Here is a 20,314-nt window from a genome sequence, read left to right on the forward strand (position 1 = left end):
ATGGTATTTATCTTAGTATAACTGGCTTAGAATTCCATGGCTTGGTATGTGTGAGGTCATCATAGAATCCTCCTAGCAGCGCTTTTTAGCTTTGGGAGTCTGGCTATACCTGGTCCTACGTGCGTCCCGCCCTTGCGGCAGTCCTCGGAGTTTCATCTCAAGAGATTTGTCCGGCATGTTCATATGGAGGAAGCTGGTACCCCGCTACACACAAAACAATGGATGCAAATCTGTGTAGAGAATCCTGGGAATTATTGGTCCGCGTTCCTTCCCCTCCCAGCATCTGCTGACGCGATGCTTCTCTTGCATATGACCGCGTTCGATGCAGGGCTCCAGAAACCATCAAGCGAGAAGAGCTAAAATAGTACGTTAGGCAGGGTAATACATGAACTTCCATTAATGTCGGTGTCTTCAAATAAGCGCACCAGATGTCAAATTTTCTGAGGGTAACGGGCCTCATGCATGTAAACAGCTAGTTTTCAGTGCAGTGTGACTTAACGGCCCAAATTGGCTCCTCATTTTTTTATAGGCGAGAGCAAATGAATTACTTTAAGCTCATGTATTAGTGGACTACTTAATACAAGAGCTGCACCAGACTACTCACGGCTTCATCTTATAATCTTGAGGCGTGGTTTTTAGAGCTTTTGACACTGTTCTAAAGACATCTCTTACGTAATAAGGTTCATGCGGTAAAGCTGGCATTTCGTGAATTTCGTTCCTCGTTATTAACTAATCGAATGTCAGTTTGGCTTGAAAGACCAACCATCCCACATGAAACTACTGTCTTACACTTTGATCGTGTATCACTCCGATAAATAATTATATATATAGGTGTATATGTAATTAACCCACTATTGGATAACACGGGACAAACTATAGACCAGGCCATGTCATGTTACGCAGTTCTGGATATATTGAAGGTGTGCAATTTTACGCCTCCAGGTATATAATCCTCCACTACCTCCTTTCTTTCTCAATACTCTATGTAAATCCCCCCCCCCCCCCCCCCCCCCCCCCCCATTGGTCATATTCTTTATTTTTTTCTTTTGAGTCTACCGTGGATCATACATCCCGTACTTTCTTGATTCAAACGGTAACAAATGAACTTGATTTACGCCCATGACTAAGAATAACCCAGTTTGGTAGCTGCCTCTAAGTCTACAACTATCAAGGGCTTTTACGTAAATGGTGTAAACCTTCCATCGTACTTCAATTGATACCGCGTCTTTCGATCAAGGGATCTATCGCATAGTCAATCAGGTATTTACCATGAGATTACGTTCACATAAAAGGAAAGCAGATGGATGGCAAAAACGAAAGAACAGTGTCATTTAAGAGCTGTTGGGATACCATTAAGGTCCCTCAAACTGTCCACAACAAACCAAGTTTAGAATTCCGCCTCAGGGGGAATATTATGCCTGGGCAATCCTCGAGTCGTGGAGCCGGTGCGGCCCATACAACAAACAATGAATTACGTGTATCCATGCTAAAACGACATAGATTACTCTCTAAAAGGGTGTGTTCTTTTTATATTGTGCTTATATCCCCGGCTGCTTTATCTGTCCATGTGGTATTTGGCCATCTCTATTTTTTTCAGATTGTCGGATGAACGTCGTACCGGTTAGCTACAGCTTTCGTGAGAAAGGGAAAGGAGGCTACATCATCGGACATTAAAGTCCGGTATAACTCTGCTTAATCCTTGGCTATCTGGTCTCACTAAAGATCGATAGGGTTTGCTGCCCGATAAATGACCTGATATAAATTGCCAGAAATTGGCCTAATATAAATACGCCCAAACCTACTTCCTGTTTCTGCTACTCCCTACAACCATCCTATAAGTATGTCTCCTTCTCTTGAGCAGTACAAAAAATACCAGCTTACGTTCGGACCCTCTCCAATCACCCACTTTCCCAATTTATCCAAGGCCCTTGGCGGAAAAGTGAACATCTACGCCAAGCGTGAAGACGTGAACTCTGGTCTTGCATTTGGTGGAAACAAGCTCCGTAAATTAGAATACATCGTACCAGAGATTCTCGATGGCGGCTATGACACCTTGGTTTCCATTGGTGGTATTCAGAGCAACCAGACCCGTATGGTGGCTGCCGTGGCTGCTAAGTTGGGGTTAGGCTGCCACTTAGTGCAGGAGAACTGGGTCCCTATCCCTGAGCAAGAGTCCTTGAACTACGACAAAGTGGGCAACATTGAGTTATCCCGCATCATGGGTGCTGACGTGCGATTGAACGCCGCTGGGTTTGATATCGGAATCCGAGATTCATGGAAGGATGCGTTAAAGGCCTTGGAGGCGGAGGGTAAGAAGCCTTACCCAATCCCTGCCGGTTGCTCCGAGCACAAGTACGGTGGCTTGGGGTTTGTGGGCTTCGTGGATGAGGTGTTGCAACAGGAAAAGGAGTTGGGGGTCAAGTTTGACAAGATCGTGGTTTGTGCCGTCACTGGATCCACTATGGCCGGGATTGTGGTTGGGTTTGCGAAATACGGACGACACCACGATGTGATCGGTATCGATGCCAGTTTCACCCCTGCAAAGACCAAACAACAAGTGTTGAGAATTGCCCGAAGCACAGGGAGTCTTGTGGGGTTAGACGTGGAGCTTACCCTTGACGATATCTATTTGGATGAGAGATTTGCTCACCCATGTTACGGGATCCCTAACGAGGGCACTATTGAGGCCATAAAGTTATGTGGCTCCACCGAGGGGTGTTTGACCGATCCAGTCTACGAGGGGAAGTCAATGCAAGGGTTGATATACAAGGTACGCAACGACGAGTTTGAGAAGGGTGCTAACGTCTTGTATTGCCACTTGGGTGGGGCGCCAGTGTTGTCAGCCTATTCCAGTTATTTCTAGTACGGGTGTATTACCTCTGGGTCTAATGGAGAGAAAGCTCAGGAATGTATAGTCATCATAGGATAGGCTGGTTCAAAATATCTTGTGCCAAGTTCGTATAGATGACCGTTAGTTTTCTGCTCTATATATTACATTAACTTTGTTGCTCTATCTGTATTATGTTGGCTATCTATTATTTATGTATACTTGCTGCCCCACAAGCTTTAAAATACCTCAATAGTGCAATAGCTATCCGAATTTATCCAAATAGTAGTGTTTTAACGCTATATAACTATATTCACTGCCAGATATAACACCCAAGTCACATACTCACACCCTGTTCTCGCACGTCTCCCTTTGTTTACATTTCCTGCAGCCGTCATATTTTTTCAGCCTTTTTCCACGCGCGTTATCGGTTTTGTTTTGCAGACGTTTCATACAAAGATCGCCTCTTCCTTATCACAATATTTCAACCACTCCGGAGACGATCTTAACTTTCCTTACATATTCCTCATGTCTAAGATCCCCGTACCAGCAGCGTTCTCGCCGAGAGGAAAAACAAGGCCGCCACTCAGCGAGGTGACTGATAACTCCAGACCGCCTATCCCTTCCAAGTCAGCACACGGCCGGCTTTCCGAAAAGCCACCGAAATACGGTTTGACCCAGAGGTCCGATTCAAATGCCTTAGCCAGACACCGGCTCAGATCGGTATCCACCCCCATCGCCTTGATCGAGAATGCCCCTAATCCGGACCTAAACCACGTCCAAAAACTCGTGGGTCTATCACGAAGAGCTGGGGCATCTGCGGGCTCACCCTCACACTCCCAGTCGGTTGCGTTTGTGTCTGACGTAAAGCTTGAGCAGCGGATGTCCAAGATCGAAGAGCGCTACTCCAACGACATCCAGCACCAACTCACCGTTTCGCGTGAGTTAGAAAAGAGTATGGACGAGCTCAGGCGATCGATAGAGACACAGCACGCTGGAATTAACGAGTTGAAACGATTGGAGAAGAAGATCTTGCGTGAAATCGACGACATGGCCCACGACATCAAGAGTAAAGAGGGTGAGGTGGACCGATGCGCCAGCCAGGTCACACAGAAGTTCGAATACCAAGAGAAAATGTGCTCGGTACAGCTTTTGGAGTTGGAGCAACACTTGAAGCGCGACTCGGCCATTATGGAAAAGGAGTTGCTTGAGGAGTTGGCCAAGGTGGAGGACTACAGAGACGACGAAACGCAGGCAGAGATCGAGGCCATGCGGGAAAAGACAAAGCAAGCGCAGCAGGCATTATACGATGGGAAGTTAGCCAGGGTAGAAGAGCTAAATGCACTTCGTACGCGGTTGGAAGCGGAATTGAGACAGTGCCAAGTGGACCAGGAAGCAGGGATGGCTAAGTCTGAGGGTGAGTTAACCCAAAACAGGCTAGAGGTGGCTAAAGGGAGAGTCCTTGCAGAGACCTTGAAGGCAAAAGTCAGGACATTACAACAGAAGAACCAGACGGTGTTGGAACAGTTGGAATCGATTCTCCAAAATCGTGGCTCATTCGAGGCAACACGGCACCAGGTTATGACACAGATTGCACGGGTCAAGGCTGAAATCCTAGATTATGACTCACAGATTTCTGTGACTCAGATAGAGGTGAATCGCATGAGGGAGATTCACGCGTCTGCCTTGGAGAAGCTCAACCATGAGAAAAAATTGCAGAGACGGATTGAAAATTCCATCCAGGATATGGGCGGAAAATTGAGGTCATACGTGAAGCTTCAAGGCGAGGCCTCTCCTTCTATGCGCATTACCAACGAAGCACAAGCATCCAGCGAACTTCAGTTTCATTCCGAACACTTTACGTTTGATAAGGTGTTTCCCATAGAGTTTCCCCAGGACGCGTTTGTTCAGGAGTATTCGTGTTTGGTGGAAGATTCCCTCGCCGGTAACGACGTTGCAGTCTTGTATTTTGGGAGCAACGTACTAGATAGCTTGATGGAGGTAGTGCGGTTCAACGTCCAAAACATGAGTCGCAGGGCAGAAAAGTACGCGAGAAGAGGGTGGAAGTTCGAATTTGGCGTTGAGTACTTGCAGTTCAGCGAGGCTGAAAACATCTGGCGAGACTTGCTCTCCCAGGACCAGGAGGTTGTGTTTGACCAGCAGAAAATGGAGTTCCAGAAGGCCGGAAAGGTGTTGATGAACGAAGCGTCGGACGTTTTGCTGCATGCTCAGATCTACGAAGATGCGGTGGAGTTGGCCTTTATCCACGTGTACGGCGTCAAATCCGACACAGGCAAGGAAATCCGCTCCAAGGTGCAATTCTTGGACATTTCCAGGTTGCCTGTGTCAGGGCAGGAGGCTGGTATCCACCAGCGAATTGTTGCCGTGGAAAACAATAGTACAAAAAGCCTAGACAACACTGAAATGCACGATCTTGGAAGGTTGTTGAATCACTGTTTCTTCAGAAGTAAGCTTTTGGGGATCATCGGCATCCACACCCACGCTGATGACGCGCTACGGTTGCTAAAGCTTGCCGAGAGGTTGAAAGACACCAGTTGTTTGTATAAACACAATAAATAGGCTGGGACTTATTTCAGATGGACGCGGGTTGTACCGATCTCCCCGGAAGTTCTTCATGGGCGTAGCCCCAGGGTCCTACGGTTAACCCGAGCCGCAGGCTGTGTATATAATCTAATAAGCTATATAGTGCAGTCACCGGAATGTAGTTTTTTAGGTCGAAGACAAAAGCTCGTGCAACATCCACTTCAACTCACTTCGGGTGCCCACGTTACCCTGGGCAGGGAGCTCGACAGCGGTTTCCAGCTTTATTTCCAGTTTGACGTCAGAAGTCTCTGCGGAGCCGTTCGGGGCCAGGCCGTAGGTCAAAAACTTGTCTCCGGGAGCCTCGGGCTTTTCGGGAATCTCGTACGGCAATGGGCTGATCATGTCCTCGTTCTGCAACATGACATTCTGTAGTCTAAAAAGAGCACCGTTGGGCTCTGATAAATGCGGCTGGATTTCGAGAGTGTTGTGTAGGTTTTCTGCAGTTAAAAGAAGCTTTCTCTTCTTTCGGCGAGGTGGCTGGGGACCAATGCCACCGGGTCCTAGTAGCACGTCCTCGTCACTGTACTTTGTGTAGCGGTACCGCGACGTGTCTACGGCGTTTTCAATGATATTTTTTAGGTAAGACTCCAACCCGGATATCAAAATGTTAATGGCATGGTCGTTCACCTGTCCTAGTAACCCGTTCTCTCTCATTGTCATGGTCATGCGCGACCGTAGGGAATCGTGGTCAGGCAACCCATAGGTCTCTGTGGATAGCGGGGTCTGGTACCCGTTGACCACTTCTTGGGACCATTGCAGGGTGTTGTTGGGGGTAGTCAATTGCTTGGTTTTGTCTTGCACGTATGGCACCTTGGGCAACAACGATTGCCTTGTAAGCGTAATGCTCGACGTAATCATCCCCCTCTTGCCACTCTCACGAGTAATGCTCTTAATACGGCGTCGTTCCCTCAACAGCAAAGCCATAATATCTGCCTTGAGCTTCTCGTAACTACCATTCTTGTTGGGTTTGCCCTTCTGAGACCGCTTGTTCCAGAACACGTTCTGCAAATCGTTGGACAAGTGCGAGGGTCCTTCCTTGGCAGAATTGGTCAAGATGATCAATAAAAGCCGGTTGTGGTACACAATAAGCTCTTTGCTGAGAATCGAGTTAAGCTCATCCATCAATTCTGATCTTGCTAGCTTCCCGACTAAGAACTTACTCAATGTAACTTGGTATTTGGCCCAGTTGGTGCCCAAGTGCAGCTGAAACTCGTTTAGCAACTTTGCCAAGTCGTATTTTTTATTGGAGCCATACCTCACCGTGGATACCAACTGCGCTGGGGTCGGGGTTTGGACCTGTGAGAGAGGAGTGGAGACAGACATGGCGGAGGTTCTCTCTTATAGTAGAGCGAGAATCGGGGGAGTCAGGAATGGCTAGACGCGTCAAATCTGATTTCAAGCACAATCTGGTGGGCAATTATAAGTAAAGCTCGACCGTTGGTTCAAGTCTGGCGATTGATCTGGTCGGATTGTAAAGCTAAAATACGACATGTACTAATGTAACTATTTCGGAAACATCCATCAAGCCCCCACCGTGCGTGCTCATAACGAAACACGCGAGGCGTTGGAAAGCGTAATTTTCGAAACAGGGTTAAAGCTGGGTTTCTCACAGCGAGATGTAGCGAAAAAATGAAATATTCCCTGGATATAACAATAGAGAAATCGCTGGTGTATGCACATTTAAGCCATCACTATATTAAACATTATATGTGTAGCATTGCTCTATTGCCAAGCAAAATATTATGGCTTACCACAATGATGCTTATGTATATGTTAATACTTTATTTCCCTAAAGATATATGTATAAAATTTTGAATGCTTACATATTACTGGGTTTGTTATTACCAAAAGTTATATATATATATAAATCGATATTCACATATGTGTAAAAATATAAACCTCTGAATGTCAATAGATATGAAGGAATAAATACACCCAGGTACTTCTATCCTCATACCTCTCTTTCATCGTTATATACATATAGTTTACAGTTATCAATGCCAAATACTCAAGAGAGATGATTTTGATACGATATCGGTTGAAGTAAATCAGAAAATGGAATAATTCACACTTAAGCCCGTAGGGGCTACACCTTTGGTTCTATTTCTTTCACCTTATCCTGCAATTCTTTTATGTATAGCAAAATATTGCCAATCGCAACTGCCACTAGGAAGGCGAAGGATACCCAGGTTAAAGAAGTAGCCCTGGGTCCTTTAGCCCCACTGATAATATACATTGACGACGATTCAACCAATTTCGTGCCAGCACTGGAGGCGACATGCAGAGACATACCCCCCAAACCCCAAAGAAGGGCAATAGTGGGACTTATCACCAACAAAATCTTTTTGGATAGGTTGTTTGCGGGAAGGAAGGGGAACATGGACCACAAAATGAAGATGAAGGAGAATGCGGTTAAAATATCGGTAGCTATCAAGATGTAAGGGTGGACAATTCTATTCGAGAAAAGACCAGCTAGTTCCACAAGACTGAGGGCACTCGGCAATGTGGAATTGTTTCCTGTCTTGAACGAGGAAATTCCACTGTACTTGTCGAAGGCCGTAAGGTTTCCTCGAGGGGCGCAGAGCGTTGTGCCGTTGAGGTCGACACAAATCCCCAAATAACCGGCTCTCACCTTCATCGATAACAATTCCTTTAAATCCTTTTTAGTATAAGTGTCTTGAATCAGGCCGAATACCGATGCGTCTGGGTTGAATCTATACTCGATCAAATATGAGTTGAAGTAAACACTGGATTCGGAAGTGCCCCCAAAAAGGAGGAAGGTAAGAAGAAAGATAGAGATAAAGAGGAGGAGGGCAATAAAGAGACGAGGAAGCTTTCTGATGACAAAGAAACTGAGCGAAAACAACATATTTGTGTGCTATTATTTGATCTATTGATGAGAGGTAAAGGGCTTGTTTGGACCGATGATTAGAGAAACCTTGGAATGCCGTTTAATGCGGGCAATGATTCCTGTTTAAATATCCCTTTGCCCCATCATCAGTCTCGAATCACACCATTAGGCCAGGGTGGATGTTGAACAACTGAAGTACCCTTCTGGGGGATTTCAAACACTACCGCCACGATTGCCTCCCAGCAGATATTCAAAGGGTATATGAAACATGAACATTACAGAGCGGAAAACTAGAATCATAAATGCACCTGAACCCCCGAAAGCTATCTAAACGGCCATTTACCCACTTATGACAGTATGAAGTGCAAGGAGGATTCAGTTTGAGATGGAATTTATAAGTGTTTCATGTCCCTTCCGCTAGCCGCATACCATGTCTTTTCCAATCTTAAGGATTTGAAAAATCCTGTACACGGCTATTGAAAAATTGCTATCATAAATGCCCTCATATACGTTTCAAGTAAACACCTACAAGGGGTCGTTAAATAATCAAGCTATGTATATATTGGGATTTCCTTGGAAACACCGATGATCATGTAAAAAATAAGTTATAAACCGTAAACGTTGTACAAAGAGAAGAAAATTCGTGAGTGAGAAGAGTATTCATTTTAGACAAATGAGCTTACTTCTTCAAGCCGGTGACCAACTCAATGTACTTTTCGGTGGAGAAGGACTTTGGTCTTTCAATTGGCATACCGACGGCGCGGTCGATGATCAATTGTGGCAAGACACCGAAGGCACGGGAGACACCGAACAAGACAGTGTAAAAGGATTCTTCAGTCAAACCATAGTACTGCAACAAGACACCGGAGTGAGAATCCACATTTGGCCATGGGTTCTTGGTCTTACCGTGCTCGGTCAAGACTCTTGGAGCGACCTTGTAGATCTGGGAAACCAACTTGAACATTGGGAAGTCTGGCAAGTGCTTCAAGGCGAACTCACGCTGAGCGGTGTAGCGGGGATCCGTCTTTCTCAAGACGGCGTGGCCGTAACCCGGAACGACACGACCAGCGTTCAAAGTCTCCCACAAGAAAGCTTCAATCTTTTCGGTGGAAAAGTCACCCCCCAATTCCTTGTCCATGTTGGTTAACCATTCTAAAACTTCCTGGTTAGCACGACCGTGCAAAGGACCAGCCAAACCGTTAAGACCAGCGGCCAAAGACAAGAATGGAGAGGACAAAGCGGAACCGACCAACTTGGTGGTGTGGGCGGAAACGTTACCACCTTCGTGGTCAGAGTGGATGGTCAAGTACAATCTCATCAACTCAACGAATTCGGCATTCTCACCGAAACCCAACATGGAGGCCAAGTTGGCAGAGTAGTCCAAGCTAGGGTTGACAGCAGCAACCTTACCGTCCTTGTAGACGTTTCTGTAGATTCTGGCAGCAATGTTTGGCAACTTGGCCAACAACTCAATGGAGTCTTCGTAGGTGTACTTCCAGTAGTCCTTCTTGTTAGCACCCTTGGCGTAAGCAGCGGCGAATTGGGATTCGGATTCCAAAGCGGTGACGGCAATGGAGAATTGGGCCATTGGGTGCAAGTGGGCTGGGGCGCGGTCGATCAATTCTTCGACGTGCTTTGGCAAGGCGGATCTGGCAGCGAATTCAGCGGACAAAGCCTTGGTCTGAGCAGCAGTTGGGACTTCACCAGTCAACAACAACCAGAACAAAGCTTCTGGCAATGGCTCGTTACCACCTGGGGCCTTTGGCAATTCCTTCTGGATGTCTGGGATAGTTCTACCTCTGAATCTAATACCTTCATCAGCATCCAAGACAGAGCCTTCCCAAACCAAACCCTTGATACCTCTCATACCACCGTACGATTGTTCCAACAAGACTTCACCGATGACCTATTTATGGGTTAGAATTTGTACGTTTTTGCAGTACCGAAGCGTGGCGCTCCAAGGGGATAGATAATTACTTACGGTCTTTCCGTGCTCAGCCTTCAACTTCCTGATTTCTTCCTGCTTTTCTGGCAACAACTCTGCGAATCTTTCCTTCAAGGTCTATATGATGTTAGTAAACACGTCTAGATGGCTAAAATTGTCGTAGCGATGCGCTAGGAGCGGAGTTGCTGAAAATGATCACATGCTAAAACTGCAAATCAGCGCCTTTCCGCGCCGGTGGCACCTCCAACCCATAGCTATTGCCGTGTGTTGTACATACTGGTTCAGCAGTGGCGTAAGAACGAACGCCCATCAAAGATGAACGAGCAGACAAAGTCTGTCTGGCAGAACGGATGGATCTGATAGCGGACATAATATATATATTTGTGTATAACTACTAGAGTGAGAAAAAGAGAAAAGAAAGGGAAACAAGTCAACTTCAGGGAGAAAGGGCAGGTTTATATAACTTTTTCCCTGACAGGAATTGGGGCCGAAGCACAGTTCAGGCGGTTTTCCCTGCTAATGCTAAGAAATTTCGGCATGAGTATCATATTAAGGACGCTGAAATGTGTGGATGTCGTAGTACTGCATATACCGGAGAAGCGCCGACGCGTGCATATCCAATGGAACGAACCGGGTAATCCGCGGCTCCGTTAGTACGTGGAAGTATGCCCAGTGACCGTTGTAGCCTCGTGCTGCTCAAGGAAGGTCGGAAAGAAAGTGCACAGAGGCACGTTCAACCACTCTCAAACCGACCCTCGGAAAGTCTCAGCTCGGAGCTGATACAGCACGCATTGAATGACGTCCGCTTCTAAGCCCTATAGCCACGAGTCTGGAGGTTAGTTGGTTTTAGACCTATCCAGAAACATGCGATTATTAATACTGTAAGATGTGGAAAAATAGCAAAAGTCGAGTTTAGTTTGTCATTAACATGCTACGTAGGGAAATGGTGGAATGACTGCAGGCAGGGCTAGGGAACCATATGATTCCGTGGAAAAAAATAATCGGGTTATCCCCTTTAAAGGCGTTAACGAGCTTTTAACTATGCGTAAAAAGAATCCCAGAAGGGATTGTAACCAATAGTACACTGTTGTAGTCCCGTTCGTCCCATACCCAAAAGATGATCCATTGGCATGTGTACAGGAGACCGTAGCACATGGTCATCCAAGCAAGCAGACGCCAAGCTAGGGACAAATGCAAATTTTAATTTAGGCTTTCGTCTGGGATACACTATATGCAGGAACTCGGAGTGAAATATTTCCGCCTTCTACGGGTTTGGCCATTTGGAGGAGACTTTCGGCCCGATGATCAGGGATGACAGGGCAGCAGTAAGGTACAATTGACAGCGTAGTATGTATATCACTTTGCATGTCAGACTAATCCCGTCGTTTTTCCAATCCTGAAGTCAGGTGCCCGCTCAGTTCCTCCCTGTCCGGAGTTGGCAGACCACTTAGGGAAGGTCTAAAACACGGAGAGGGACTATCCCATACGATAAATGTGCTATAGGAAACGTTGCAAGTGCCCCTCCCCCGGATAAGCTCTACTACCCCCGGAAAGTTCGGAGGGCTAAATCGACTTTGATTTCTGCCGAGAGCTGGAATAGTGGAAACCCGACGAATCACATGTGCCCGATGCCTGACGTGCTGCGAGAGGTCATTCATTTTTTGGTTTTTCCTGCTTGCATCACCCATGCTTGCACCACGGCTTACCTAAGCGGGCTTTCTTTCGGCTCCGGGAGAAATAGCTGCCTCATGGGGACGAAGGGGGCTATTATGAGACCTGTGGTGTGTAGTATAGAGGTAACGTAGGGCAAGTGGGAGAAATAGGGATCTACTGGAGCTCGTGCATGAGCCCAGTTCTAGATTTATAGTGTCCGAAGCAGTATTCCCCATTAGGAATATTGCATGGAGTCAATCACCTAAATTGACACATCCCTGAACCCTTAAAAGATGCAAAGGGCTTAAATTCGCTCTAAATGGCGTATGTGGACAGAATAATCACATCGAATATGTAGAGTTGAGGGGAGTGAGAAAGTGTCAGGTCTTGAGAATGCGAAAAGCTTTTCTGTTGTGAGAACCAGATGCGGCCCAAAAGCTGCTAAGGGCGCCCCACTTCTGCCGGCTACATGCCGGAATAACTCACTCTCCTACACCCTTCACGGATACGGTAAATGTGCAGCTCCGGAATACCGGTAATGCAAGCGGTAGGTGTCACTCCAGCTTTCCCGCTCTGATAGGTGCAAGGGTGCTCGTGTTATTCCTGAGAGAGCCATTAACCCTTTTTCCATACGTCCATCCGTGTGGATGATCGGGGCATTGTGCGTCGAGCGGCCGCGATCGGTACGAATCGGATGTCCACGTGACTTAATCCGGCCGAGCTGCAGGCGGGCCGCGATGGTGCTCGTGCAAACATTGCGTAGCGTACTCCGACCGAGCATGTGATTTCTGCGGCCCTCGCAGATACTGTATGCAGTTTTCTGCGGCTTGAATGAGGGATGCGGGCTTGTTTGTTTATCTTTTTTAGCCGTTCCTCCATGCGTATCCCATGAATCTCCGGGGAGTGCAGCGGGAAAGACATTGGAATTGACGTATGAGGTTATTAATCCAAGATGAAGCAAGGCTGGACTCTTTTCTACACTGGAAACATTGGGTGGAACGGGGCCGATGTGAAGTGTCGCCATGGGGATGCTGCAGTTTGTTTCTCCGGTGGTTCAATCCATGTTCCAGCTCATACATAATAAACTCTTTTCACCTTCAGGAAAATCTATCTCATTCCCAGATATTGAAAGAGTCTGCACTTACCATACCCAAACGTGGTGTGGAATTCGTATAGTGACTTGGAAGCATGAGCGACAAGGACGAAAGCTTGGCAGCCCTAGATAAATTCTAGGCAGGTTTTTTTTTTTTTTGCGAAATATTATCGGTTTGAGCTGTATTAGCAGAATGGTATCGATAGGACTTCGTTGGTTAAACTACATCGATCTTTTATAGGCGTCGATTCGAGTGAAATTTTCTTGACCTTTAAATTGGCCTTATCCATTTCATCCTAATAACTACTTTTCATTTTTGGTGTACAAAAACTTGGCGTGCATAGCTAATTACAACATCCGGACACATGTTTGAGGTTTGCCTGCATACATGAGAGGAGACGATCGGTCTTGAATATTAGACCATAAGATACAATCCGCTCTCTTTATAGCCATCGGTAACGACGAGACAAAAATGACATTATTTGGCAACAATTTCAAAGTAAAGGACAAGTTAGTGGTCATTACTGGAGGCTCTCAGGGTGTGGGAGCTGAGTTCGCCAAGCAGCTTTTCAACAAGGGTGCAGATGTGATTATCATCTCCAGAACCGCCTCCAAGTTGAAGTCGGTCTGCGACCAGATTTCCCAACAGAGAACCCCGGCTGACACAAAGAACTATATTGAATATATTGTCGCCGACGTTTCCGAATATAAAGGCTGTCAGGGTGTTTTTGAGCATGAGCTATTGAAAACCCGCAAGCCCGATATCGTCATGTGTTGCGCGGGTTCCTCCGCCCCAGGGCTCTTTCTCGACTTGACCCCCGAATCTCTCGAGTCGGGCGTCAAAACCAACTACAATACCGCGGTGTATTTTGCACACGCAGCCTTAAAGCACATGACTACCGTGTCCGACGGTCAATCCGTTCCGCTGGAGCGGAGACACTTGGTGGTGTTTTCCTCGGTCGTGGCGTTCTTCCCATTTATCGGTTATGGCCAATACGCCCCTTTGAAGGCCGGTATTAGAGCGCTTTCCGACGTTTTGAGACAGGAGTGCATCCCGTACAACATCAGGGTGTCAGCCGTGTTTCCCGGAAACTTTGACTCCGAAGGATACGTCGAGGAGAACAAAACCAAGCCGGAAATCACCTCGATTATCGAGGGTCCGTCCGAAGCTATTTCCTGCGAATTGTGCGTCAAGAAGATTCTCAGCCAGTTGGAGTGGGGGTACGAGATGGTGACGACTGATAACATCGGCTGGGTGTTGGGCTGTTCCATGTTGGGGGCCAGTCCCCGCTCTTGGTGGCTCTTCCAGGCCATTATGGCCTTTATTTTTGCCCTCATTGCTCCAGTAGCCAGTGGGGTCGTGAACTGGCAGATTAAACACTACTTCAAGCATAAGCAGGCCGAGGAAGTCCAAAAGAAGGATGATTAAGCACGGGCAAGTGGCTACCCGATGTATAATTGGATTAATGATTTGTAAAAGAACCATTGGAATAATACTTGTCTAGGGTGAGATGTAACTAAATAGCCGCGATACTCAGCGGTTGTAAACAGGCAAGGGATTTTTATGATAACAGAACCTACTTTTATTGGATAAAAATCTAGGGTGCTGTGATACGTCCAGTTTTCACTAAGTCAGTTATCAAAATAATCAAGGGAGCATGGTTTTGGCCGTTGGTGAGCTATTCTGACAGCCACTCTACCATCCGTTGCTATCACGTACCCCATAGTGTCAGCTGGAAGCCTACCCTATACCCTGAATAAACGAACCGATGAGGTGTACTTCAAATGGACAACAACCATTAAAAGTGAGATATTCTCAGGTTTTTAGTCTATGGAATATCATCACACAGCGTAACCCCCAGTCTAAGCTACACTACCACTTGTGGTTTCGCCCAGGCGGAGTATATTCATAATCATATCATATTTAGGGATAAGACCTTAGGGTCTAGTTTTTGTTGATGGCATTGCTGATTTTGTCTTCGACATCCGTGGTGAGCTTGGCCCAATTGACGGAGTAGACCCAGTTGACACCTCTGATGACCTCATCGTTCCAGATGTCTGCAACCGTCTCCCAGACACTCGGTCTGTAGGAGAACTCAAGACTCTTGGAGGCGCTTTCGACAGGCTTGTTTCTCTCGTCAATAAGCGTCTTGGACTCGCGCAAGGACTGTGAGATAAGCTTTTGGGTCTGCTTGAACTGATACCCATTGTAATAGGTAATGGAAGCTGTCAAGAGCACACCTCCCAAAAAACCGTGAATTCTGCCACCCATCGTATTGTATCGTTAGTCACTCATTCGTCTCTTGTAGCAGCCAATGCAATACCTCTAATAAATGCAGTGGTTGGCGTGGTCCAAATCGCACCGCTTCGCGAAGTTTAGATGCGCAAATCGGGTTGAAAAATTTAAGGTATCGGCGCTTAACGAAGATCTCTGGTTGTGTTGCCATCCAAAATGCCGCACAGACACTTGAACAGAACCGGCCAACACAAGAGATCGCTTATGCGTAACTTGGTTACGGCCTTGCTTAAAAATGAGCTGATTGTCACCACCCACGCCAAGGCGAAGGAAGCCCAGTCGTACATCGAAAACATCATCAAATACACCAAGAGGGACAACCTCGCGTTTGCCAAGAGTAAAGTCGAGGGAAGATTGTTCGAGCAGGGTGTCACCATGCCAAAGTTGTTCAACGAGATTGCTGAACGCTACCAGGACAGACACTCTGGGTTCACCAGAATCATCAAGTTGGAGCCAAGATTGGGTGACAATGCACCACAGTCCATCTTAGAGCTCGTGGACAACGGCACAAATGAGATCCAGTTTTGGTACGTCGCAAGAATTGTTGCCAGGTTGGAAAAGCAAGGCTTAGAATTGGATGAATTGACCCAGACCAACGTCGCCAAGTTGACCAGATTCAGAAAGAACGGCGATGAGGCCTTTAGAGCTGCCGTCGAGAGATGTAAGGTTGAGTTCTACAGTGAACCAGAGAGCTACGCCAATATCCCTGTCTCCAAGAAGCCAAAGGCAAAGTTCTTAGGCCTCGAGTTTGTCAAGCGTCCGGAACCAGAAGCCTCCTCCTAATCACACCCCCTATGTATATAGCCATAAGTAACAAACTTTTTTTCAGTAAGGCACCAGGTAGCGGCTACCTGTAGTGTGCTCCAGATGGTTGTAATGTCGAACAGACACATACGGGGCTCACTTTTTTTATTGGTGACAGGCAATGAATCTGAGTGACCATAATGCATTGCTATTCGATCTGACGACTCAGTCCCGTGGGGATGATATGACTCCTCAAAAATCATCCATTAAACGTTTAATTCAACCTAGATACCGGGGATATCACTGGCAGCACGCATTTTTATCCAAAGCTGATTCGATGTTCTAAATACACCAGTAGCTACTAATATAAAGTCTTAGATTTACCTAAACCTACACGACCAAGAATTTATCGTTTCATTAAGGTTTATTTTACTTCGAGCTTGCTTATAAATAGCACAAATGTCATAGTTCTTTGTTGGTTGCGAGACGCACGAAAGGGGTGGAAACCAATACACCTTCTTTACACCTAATTTCTTGGACTTTCGTAATAAGTTCTTCTCCTAATACGTCAGGGCTTCATGGTTAATCCAGATGGTTCTCCACCCTTTACCTCTTCGTGTCTTCCACCCAACTTTTCCCCAACGTACGCATTATCTAGCCCTTACGTATATCCCTCCTGACTCCACTCGCCAAGCCCAGGCCCACTGGCACATACTCCCACCGGCCTTATTAGCCCCCACCGGACCCTCCAGCTCAATCATTTTTCTTCAACATCAAGTTTACTAATAAAATGGCTATAATTTTTTAACCACACCCATAATGTTGCCCCTGGGCGTGCACAGCCCATGGTTTTCACACGCGCGACGTCCGTTGAAATTTTTTCGCTATATAATTAACTAGCAAAACGTAACACATATTCACCTCTCCACTATCACCACACATTATGCCATTAACTGCTGAGGAACTTACGTTGGCGCGCCAATACGACTTGACGCAGAAATTCGTGCCGTTTTTGGACAGACACTTGGACTACCCGTTGATTGAGTTCTTGGGCAATGAGGCGGTGTACGACGACCAGGTGATCAACCAGTTGATCTATGACTTGTTGAAGGACACTAACATGTTCAAGTTCGTTAAGGACACGTACAAGAAGTTGAACCCGACCTCTGCTTTCCCGCAGGAGTTGTTGGACAAGGAAGAGACTTTCACGGCGGAGGCCACGCGCTTGGGCGGCGAGACTCAGGAGATCTTAGACGTCATCGGCAGAGACGACGTGAAGGCGCACTTTAGCGAAGACAAGTCGCAGAACTGCGAGTATCTCGCAAAAAACTTTGGGATTGACGCCTCCAAGATCAACAAGTTGTACCAGTACGGGTTGTTGAAGTACAACAAGGGTGATTACGAGACCGCCTCCGACTTGTTATACACTTTCCGCTTGCTTTCCACCGACTCTGAATCTCTCATTGCCGCGACTTGGGGCTATCTCTCGTGTCAGATCATCCTCTTGCAGTGGGAGAAGGCGTTGCAGGAGTTGCAGAAGTTGCGCGACATCATTGACTCGAGGTCTTACGCGGACCCGGCGACGCAGTTGCACCACAGAACCTGGATCATCCACCACTTTTTGTTCCCCTTCACCAACACCGAGACTGGTTTGGAGTTGATGTGTGACTTGTTCTTCCAGTCGTCGTACGTGTCGACCATCCAGGCGGCGTGTCCGTGGATCTTGCGCTACCTCGTGGTGGCGGTAATCTCCACCAAGAACCACAAGAGAATGAGGGATTTGGTCAGAATCATTGCCCAGGAGTCGTATGAGTACAACGACCCGCTCACCTTACTCGTCAAGTCCATGTACATCGACTTTGACATTCAAAAGGTTGAGCAGTACCTCGTCGAGTGTCAGATCATAATCAAAACCGACTTCTTCCTCTCCAACTGCACATCCTCGTCTAGCTCCTTCCTTGACAACGCCCGGGCCTTTGTCTTGGAGGTCTACCTGAAGATCTACTCTGTCGCCGATGTCGCCAAGGTCGCCCGTCTCTTGAATTTAGACTCCACCGCTGAGGCCGTTGCCTTGCTCAAGACCTTCTCTGCTGCCTCCAACCACGTCTCCATCGAGGTCGTTGGCGAGACCGCCACCATCACCAAGACTGCTGCCAGCGTCCACCAGCAGGTTGTTGAAAAGACCAAGCACTTGTCGTACAAGTCTACCCAGTTGTTGAACGCTCAGAAGGAAAAGTCCTCGTAATTTGTATTTTATCAAAGATATTTTAAAAAGATTGTAGTTCAGTGACGTCTCGAGGTTTTCATATGCTTGTTTTCTAAAGGATGTGCCATACGTAGAAGAAAGGCTAATAGAGTGGTAGAGAGGGGATAGGCTTGAATGGTTAGGTAACAAATTTTTGGGAACGTGCATCCCAAAAATCTGATAGAATATGGTTTACAGCAAACCGGTTGGCACAAATTTGCTCCAATAATAAACAACAAATGAGGTTTATAAGAAAAGTCTGGTGCCTAGGCTGCATGAATGCAAATCTATCATATAAAACCTTGTAAAATATTTGAATAATCAGTCACTCTAGGCGGTGCTGTAATCTATTCTGACCATTTCAATGGGTGGTATACGATAGGAAGATAGCTTCCTCCGTTACAAGCTCATAGCCGGTCTGGATTTAATACTCCACTTTCTCCCAATGTTGGAGCGAAACCTTTTCCACAGATGTAACACTTGTACCCACCTCTTCTAAAGTTAGCAATAGGTCAAAAAATAGTTAAGTTCCAACCAGCTCAAGAGGCAAGCTAGGGGGTATTTTGGAATCTGAGTATATCGTGTGCCATGCCAAAAGCCCTATAGATTGTATTTGAAACAGAAAGCAAACTACCACCTTCTAAAATGTATTTATACCATATCTTTGCAATATCTGAGTTACTTATAACGCCCATATTAATTTTGACTGAGTTGGGGCCATACTTTGGAGGTCTCTCCCACTGTGCGGTTTTCGTTTTTCGACGCGTCGCATTTTTTTTAACGCGCATCTGAAAAACCAGCAACTCAACCATATACAACCTTCACACCAAGACTTTCAGTATGGAATTAGAAAGTGAAAAGTTCCTCTCAAACTGGCTTTTTGTCAACAAGCAATCCGCATCCTACCGCTTGCTCTCCCGCCAGCTCGCGACATCGGTCCACGATGCCAAAAACTTGTTGTATTCCTTTTACGAAAAGAACAAGGCCTCCTATACAGACCAGCTTTTTGCTTCCTACATGGTTTCCGGAAAACTAGCAGGTCCGTCCAGCACTTTGACCATCAAGTTGTATGACGATGCGAACTTAGAATCCATCAAAGCGGAATTCGAGAGAATCGACTCCGTCCACATCTACTCGTTAGCCCCTATTGCTGACATCACCGCGAACCTACTCCCGGACCCAGCGGTTATGAACGCATTTGAGTACACTGACGAACATATGAAGGCCTGGGGACTCATTAAGGGTCCAGAAAAGAAGCTCAATGCATCCAGAAGAGCCCCCAGGGTGCCGCCAGCTAGGGTGCCGAACCGTCCGGCGGTTAAAGCCAGCACCGCTCCCGAGTCTACGAAAGTCGAGAAAGTTGAGAAAGCCGAGAAACCTTCGATGTTTACACTGGCACCGTCGAGATATGTTTCAAGAAAGGTTCAGGTAGCGCCTTCCCCTGTGGCGAGGCCGTCCGCCCGCGCCCAAACAGAGCCAACCAGAGCGGCGTACACATCTAGAAAGACGGAGAAGAGCGAACGGGTGGTAATTGCGGATGTGGAGGAGGTTGAGCCCGAAGATCTCGCTCCGGCTGCCCCGAGCAAGCGGGACGAACAGTTGAAGGAGTTGGAGGGCATGTTCAACGACGACGACGATTGCGGCTGGGATGAGAGCAGTTCCCAGAAGGGCTCTCTGGTGGTCATTGAGGATACCCAAGAGACCCGTGGAGAATTAGTATCTGAGCCGGTGGGTGCTGAAATCGACACATCGTTGATCGAAGTGGAGGAACCTGAGCCCGCAGAGGAGATTGAACCGGTAGAGGAGCCCCCAGCAGTGGAAAATTTCATGGATGAAGATGGCTACTTGGTTACGCGAGTTAACACCTCCGCAAAGAAGGAGAAGGAGCCTTCGAGTTATGCGTCACGCAAGTCCAGCACTTCTCCAACGAAGCAGAAAGCGAGCGATTCGTCCAAGAAGCGCAAGACCACCCAATCGTCGTTGATGAACTTTTTTGGTAAGAAATAGGGGGTAGAGGGGCTTATAAAATAACATTGATATTCTTAATTTTATCTGT

At 46.9% G+C, this 20,314-nt stretch overlaps 10 protein-coding genes across 10 annotated transcripts; 6 read left to right on the forward strand and 4 right to left on the reverse strand.

Moving 5' to 3' along the window:
- The first annotated feature begins 79 nt into the window (after positions 1-79).
- BABINDRAFT_159511 (uncharacterized protein) lies at positions 80-405 on the forward strand. Its single transcript, XM_019127701.1, has one exon. It carries the CDS (start codon positions 184-186, stop codon positions 358-360), a length of 177 nt encoding a protein of 58 aa, XP_018988374.1. The 5' UTR covers positions 80-183; the 3' UTR covers positions 361-405.
- Positions 406-1,731: 1,326 nt separating this feature from the next.
- On the forward strand, positions 1,732-3,086 carry BABINDRAFT_159512 (aminocyclopropane-1-carboxylate deaminase). The gene has a single exon (XM_019127702.1). The coding sequence runs from the start codon at positions 1,841-1,843 to the stop codon at positions 2,861-2,863; it is 1,023 nt and encodes a 340-aa protein (XP_018988375.1). The 5' UTR covers positions 1,732-1,840; the 3' UTR covers positions 2,864-3,086.
- A 2,471-nt stretch (positions 3,087-5,557) lies between these two features.
- Positions 5,558-8,300, reverse strand: BABINDRAFT_5919 (uncharacterized protein; the record flags this gene model as incomplete). The annotated part of the gene is made up of 2 exons (XM_019132325.1): positions 5,558-6,768; positions 7,724-8,300. The coding sequence occupies 2 exons, from the start codon at positions 8,298-8,300 to the stop codon at positions 5,558-5,560; spliced, it is 1,788 nt and encodes a 595-aa protein (XP_018988376.1).
- Positions 8,301-8,894: 594 nt separating this feature from the next.
- Positions 8,895-10,831, reverse strand: CIT1 (citrate (Si)-synthase). Its single transcript, XM_019127703.1, has 3 exons — positions 10,505-10,831; positions 10,264-10,344; positions 8,895-10,188 (listed from the first exon to the last, which is right to left on the reverse strand). The coding sequence occupies exons 1-3, from the start codon at positions 10,595-10,597 to the stop codon at positions 8,962-8,964; spliced, it is 1,401 nt and encodes a 466-aa protein (XP_018988377.1). The 5' UTR covers positions 10,598-10,831; the 3' UTR covers positions 8,895-8,961.
- Positions 10,832-12,249: 1,418 nt separating this feature from the next.
- Positions 12,250-13,379, reverse strand: BABINDRAFT_80111 (uncharacterized protein). The gene has a single exon (XM_019132719.1). It carries the CDS (start codon positions 12,902-12,904, stop codon positions 12,380-12,382), a length of 525 nt encoding a protein of 174 aa, XP_018988378.1. The 5' UTR covers positions 12,905-13,379; the 3' UTR covers positions 12,250-12,379.
- KSR1 (3-dehydrosphinganine reductase) lies at positions 13,331-14,580 on the forward strand. The gene has a single exon (XM_019127704.1). The coding sequence runs from the start codon at positions 13,446-13,448 to the stop codon at positions 14,400-14,402; it is 957 nt and encodes a 318-aa protein (XP_018988379.1). The 5' UTR covers positions 13,331-13,445; the 3' UTR covers positions 14,403-14,580.
- A 280-nt stretch (positions 14,581-14,860) lies between these two features.
- Positions 14,861-15,245, reverse strand: BABINDRAFT_57276 (uncharacterized protein; the record flags this gene model as incomplete). Its single annotated transcript, XM_019132278.1, has 1 exon — positions 14,861-15,245. The coding sequence occupies one exon, from the start codon at positions 15,243-15,245 to the stop codon at positions 14,919-14,921; it is 327 nt and encodes a 108-aa protein (XP_018988380.1). The 3' UTR covers positions 14,861-14,918.
- A 191-nt stretch (positions 15,246-15,436) lies between these two features.
- On the forward strand, positions 15,437-16,365 carry MRPL8 (mitochondrial 54S ribosomal protein bL17m). Its single transcript, XM_019127705.1, has one exon. It carries the CDS (start codon positions 15,474-15,476, stop codon positions 16,050-16,052), a length of 579 nt encoding a protein of 192 aa, XP_018988381.1. The 5' UTR covers positions 15,437-15,473; the 3' UTR covers positions 16,053-16,365.
- A 591-nt stretch (positions 16,366-16,956) lies between these two features.
- On the forward strand, positions 16,957-18,258 carry BABINDRAFT_31339 (uncharacterized protein; the record flags this gene model as incomplete). The annotated part of the gene is made up of 1 exon (XM_019131538.1): positions 16,957-18,258. One exon carries the CDS (start codon positions 16,957-16,959, stop codon positions 18,256-18,258), a length of 1,302 nt encoding a protein of 433 aa, XP_018988382.1.
- An 820-nt stretch (positions 18,259-19,078) lies between these two features.
- Positions 19,079-20,302, forward strand: POL32 (DNA polymerase delta subunit). Its single transcript, XM_019127706.1, has one exon. It carries the CDS (start codon positions 19,099-19,101, stop codon positions 20,263-20,265), a length of 1,167 nt encoding a protein of 388 aa, XP_018988383.1. The 5' UTR covers positions 19,079-19,098; the 3' UTR covers positions 20,266-20,302.
- Positions 20,303-20,314: the final 12 nt, after the last annotated feature.

This window comes from Babjeviella inositovora, assembly GCF_001661335.1.
Source record: "Babjeviella inositovora NRRL Y-12698 unplaced genomic scaffold BABINscaffold_1, whole genome shotgun sequence".
In the NCBI taxonomy this organism is placed as follows: Eukaryota; Fungi; Ascomycota; class Pichiomycetes; order Serinales; genus Babjeviella; species Babjeviella inositovora.